A 4,949-nucleotide genomic window follows, 5' to 3' on the forward strand; every position below is an offset into this window, starting at 1 on the left:
CTAAATGCTTTTTTCTATAAACTTTATAATATCGCAATATTTCTTTGGGAACTTGCAAAGTTTCGTTATCTTGCCCACGAACAAAGACTTCACAAATAGTGAACAAAGACTAATTGAAACATGAACCTTTTTTTCTATGAAAGATTTTTCATTCTTTTCTCATAAAGTGACCATAGACAAGTCAGCAACATGTGAAGCCTCTTAAAATGCGAAAGTACGATGAAATCAAATCCATTTGTTTTAATTATTTATAATAGGTTTTAAGAACAGACTTGTCCCAAGAGTTCCGGTATTTTGTTTATCAGTTCGGCAGCATTTGATACCGGGAAATAGTGGTTGAATGAAGTCGCAATTTGTTTTAGTTGGGTCTCATCCACACCATTCCCGATTCCAACTGTAACCACGGTAGTTTGTTCAAAGGCTTTCAAGGCCATGGCAGCTGCGTTTATATTTCCCGATGCTGTGTTCTTGCCATCAGTTGCAAAAATCACAATGTTCTTTTTGTTGGACCTATTTCCATTTTGTTGGGCAAGCATGGCATCCCTGGCAAACTGAAATAAAATTGCGATTATTGTAATGGCAAAAAATACATTAAATTTGACAGTTTAAACTTAAGATATGATACGGAAATAAGGTGAAAAAAAAAACATGTCATTTTGGAATCTTAATACTGCTAAATTTTGTTATTTTTCTATCAGAGACAAAATTGCAATACTTAAAAAGAAAGCAATGGACACAAATATCGATACAAAAAAAGAGAAGAACAAATTGCAAAAAAAAAAAAAAACAAAAAAAAACAAAAAAAAAACCACAATATATAACAAGAAAAATACTCGCAGAAATACGATCAGCATAAACCCCATTTATATATATCCCGAACTAAAAATGGAGTATTACAAATACTTGAAATAACAAGACAAAAATATATCGTTCAGTAATCAAAGTTCTACTAATAAGACAGCAGTTTTACCTGCAAAGCTTGAGCTATTTTGTTAATTTTCTATCAGAGACAAAATTGCAATACTTAAAAAGAAAGCAATGGACACAAATATCGATACAAAAAAAGAGAAGAACAAATTGCAAAAAAAAAAAACCAAAAAACAAAAAAAAAACCACAATATATAACAAGAAAAATACTCGCAGAAATACGATCAGCATAAACCCCATTTATATATATCCCGAACTAAAAATGGAGTATTACAAATACTTGAAATAACAAGACAAAAATATATCGTTCAGTAATCAAAGTTCTACTAATAAGACAGCAGTTTTACCTGCAAAGCTTGAGCTATATTTGTAGACCCTCCTGACTGATTTAAGTTCATAATTTCAGCTTTGATGTCGTTTGAGTTGAAGTAATCTTTTAAATAGAAGTGCATTTTACCGTTTTGGTTAAAGCACATTGCGCCTATTCTATTTTCGCTTGAGCTAATTGTAAGGGCATCAACAATTTCCTTGTAGAATACTTTCTGATCATTGAAGTCCTGTGAAGACATGGAACCTGATTCATCAAAGGAGAATATCCAATCAGCTACTGTGTCTATGCATGGATCAGTGTCACCTGCGAATGAAAAATCCTACTTTTCTTTTAAAAAAAATAATGTAGTCTTTAACAACTAAACGTTTTTATTAATTCAAAATGAGATTTTCCAAGTTTGTTTTCTAATATCCACTATTGAAGCAAACAAGGCTTAAAAAATGATGGTCTCTTTTTGCTTTAATATGAGTGCATCTAAACCGTCTCTGACTGTGATTGAAATAAAAAGAATATCTTATTAACTAGTGTCTTTATTAACTAATTAAGTATTCTAAATGAGATATTGATATTCTGACACCTCAGGCGTCTGTTACACAAAAAGTCGTAAGTGTTAAATTGATCGGATGTAATGACGTCATAAACTAAAATAGCATTGTGACGTCATGATTTACGATCAATTTCACACTTTTTTGTGAAACCGACGCCTGATTAAATATAAGCCTTCCTTTCATTATGTTATTATATATTGAAAGCGAACGTTTTGTCTGAAACCGTGGGGAGCCAAAAAAAAAAGGTTTCGTCCGGAAATGACTCTTCGCGAGTCAAGTTGCGCCGACCTGTGTAAGACGAGGGCACGAGTGCTCCTCATAACTTGTTCTCTTCGCCAATGAAAGTTCTTAAAAGTGACAGCATCATAGACATATTCAAAACAAAAGGCAAGAGAAAATGTGTTAATTTCAAGAAATTGGGGCGTTTTCTAAAAGAAGTGATTAAAATATATATATTTTCACGGAAGAAACGGGTACTTATACTCGTTGCAGCTCAAATATCGATAATCTTCCGCTCGTTAGACAAATTCTCGTTTTTTTCACACATTTCGCTGCGCTCCACTCGTGAACAAAACCTGAGTTTCTTAAACTCGTGAAATTAATCTTTACTCATATAAGAACATATTAAATATCACAGGCCTTATTTTATTAACTAGATAACTAGATTATGAAGGTATGTAAAATTCACAATTAATTTCGACAACGTTGTATTTGACGTATATATGCTAACCTGACAAAATCATTTTTATAATGATGTTATGCATTTTCATTATAGAGGAAGATTATATGATTATATGATAACACGTAGGACTGGTGTAACTATAAACAGCACTAAACTACAATGGGTGCAACCACGCCATCCAAAATTTATTAACAGAAATATTTTAATCACTGCTAGATTATCTACCCCTTAATCAAATCGATTATTTAAAATTTACACAAAAACAACGATTTATTTTAAAAATAAATTTAACATTTGTCAGTATAAGCAAGATAGTTATATATAACTCACAGCATTTCTTTTTACCACAACAATGTCCAACAATATTTCCTTGAGCTTTACAGGCCGTTGGTGGTAAACATTTGTATCTTTTCTGTCCTGATTTATTTCTGTTTAGACAACTATTAGAACTAGAGCCTAAAACAATTCTCAAACAAGTCACTATAGGAGAAGAACGGGTTTTCATCAATTGGTTTTCATATTAGACCTTACAGCATACATATATAAAATCCTTCACGTTGTAACAAGTATGTGTGTATAAACGCTTAAACTATATTATACATTTTTTGAAGTAAGGGCTAATATTGAATTTGTTGAAATGTGGTCAATCGTATGGACAGTTCTAATACACAGTCTAATGTGTCAATACATGGAATCGTATGGACAGTTCTAATACACAGTCTAATGTTTCAATACATGGAATCGTATGGACAGTTCTAATACACAGTCTTATGTGTCAATACATGGAATCGTATAAAATGCTACAATTGATTTTTATCAAATATTAATTATATATTAATTTTATTTTATATATAAATTTATATATGAAACATATGTTTTTCATATCACACTGGATTTATGTGTATACCTAAAATTCCAGTCTGAAATAATAAATATATGTTTCACATGATGTGTAGTATTTCTATATGTATATATGATTGTCATTTGTGAATACATGAAAATCTACGGTTTACATACGTTTCCCAAAAGTAGCAGGTCAAACTAAACATTGAAACTATATCACCAAATATAGCAGCTCCAACGTAACATTGAAACCATAACACCAAATATAGCAGGTCGAACCTAACATTAATCTATAACACCAAAAGTAGCAGGTCACACTTAACATTGAAACTATAACACACCAAAAACAGCAGGTCAAACCGAACTTTAAACTATAAAAACAAAAATATCAGGTCAAACCTAACAATGAAACTATAACATCAAATGTAGCAGGTCAAACTTAACATTGAAACTATAACACCAAAAATAGCAGGTCAAATCTAACAATGAAATTATAAAAACAAAAATAGCAGGTCCAACCTAACATTGAAACTATAACACCAAAAATAGCAGGTACAACTTAACATTGAAACTATAACACCAAACGTAGCAGGTCCAATCTAACATTGACACTATAACACCAAACGTAGCAGGTCCAACCTAACATTGAAACTATAACACAAAAAATAGCAGGTCAAACATTTACTCAAAAAAAAAGTGCACGAATTACTCTTTATACTTACGATAGTTGTTATTAAATTCTCACTTACTTGATACTTCATCTACAAGGAAGGAAGCCAGAAAGCAGTAAACAAGTAAGGCCGTAAATCGACCCATTTTGTGATGATGAGAGAATTCGTTGACCTTTAAACAAATGATATACTTATATTATGGAAAGTTGTTCCGGCTGATCGTAGACATTTAAAGAAAAGAAAATTATTTCAAATCAACCAAAATATGTCGGTACATTGGTATGCGTCTTTGGAAAAATTGGGTTTCATGATGATATTTATTTATTTATTGAAAATGCTTTTAAATTACAGAGTTTTGTCAAACATGTGCTCATTTAAAATGATTTTCTATGAGTTTAGAGATGTATTCAGTCCATTTCTTTGTTCATATTTGTAGATAGAGGTATTTCTGTCATAATGGGTAAAAAGAATAGCTAATTAAAATAAATATAGAATAAATGTTTGAATAATATATAACTTAATTTGAGTTAAATAAAATGACCCCCCCCCCCAAAAAAAAAAAAATAAAATAAAATAAAAACAACAACAACAAAAAAAAAAACCAAACAAACAAACAAACAAAAAACCAAATACAAAAAACAAAACAAACAAAAATTCTAACAACAAACAAATGATTTAAAAAGAAATATAATAAAAGGAAATTAACAAAAAAAAAAAAAAAAAAAAAAAAAAAATGAAAAGAAAAAAAATTAAGGGACACACATAATCTAAAGTACTAAACATTTTATGAAAACTTGTCGAAAAAGTTTAGTCTTATCATGATATCAAAACTTTGCTTGATGAAAACAAAATGGACACGAACATAATTATCATTGTTATTGTCATACTTACTTTGTGGTCTAACAATCTCCTATGAAATACTCAAACACATCGTGGGTATATATACT

At 30.3% G+C, this 4,949-nt stretch overlaps 1 protein-coding gene across 1 annotated transcript; it reads right to left on the reverse strand.

Annotated features, from left to right (window-relative positions):
• Positions 1 to 260: 260 nt before the first annotated feature.
• LOC148604143 (matrilin-1-like) lies at positions 261 to 4,147 on the reverse strand. The gene is made up of 4 exons (XM_088550073.1): positions 4,081 to 4,147; positions 2,819 to 2,944; positions 1,275 to 1,561; positions 261 to 551 (listed from the first exon to the last, which is right to left on the reverse strand). Exons 1-4 carry the CDS (start codon positions 4,145 to 4,147, stop codon positions 261 to 263), a joined length of 771 nt encoding a protein of 256 aa, XP_088406199.1.
• Positions 4,148 to 4,949: the final 802 nt, after the last annotated feature.

The sequence above is a fragment of the Perna viridis genome, chromosome 10 (genome assembly GCF_037379345.1).
Source record: "Perna viridis isolate PV_CMFRI_1.1 ecotype Kerala chromosome 10, ASM3737934v1, whole genome shotgun sequence".
NCBI classification, from domain to species: Eukaryota; Metazoa; Mollusca; class Bivalvia; order Mytilida; family Mytilidae; genus Perna; species Perna viridis.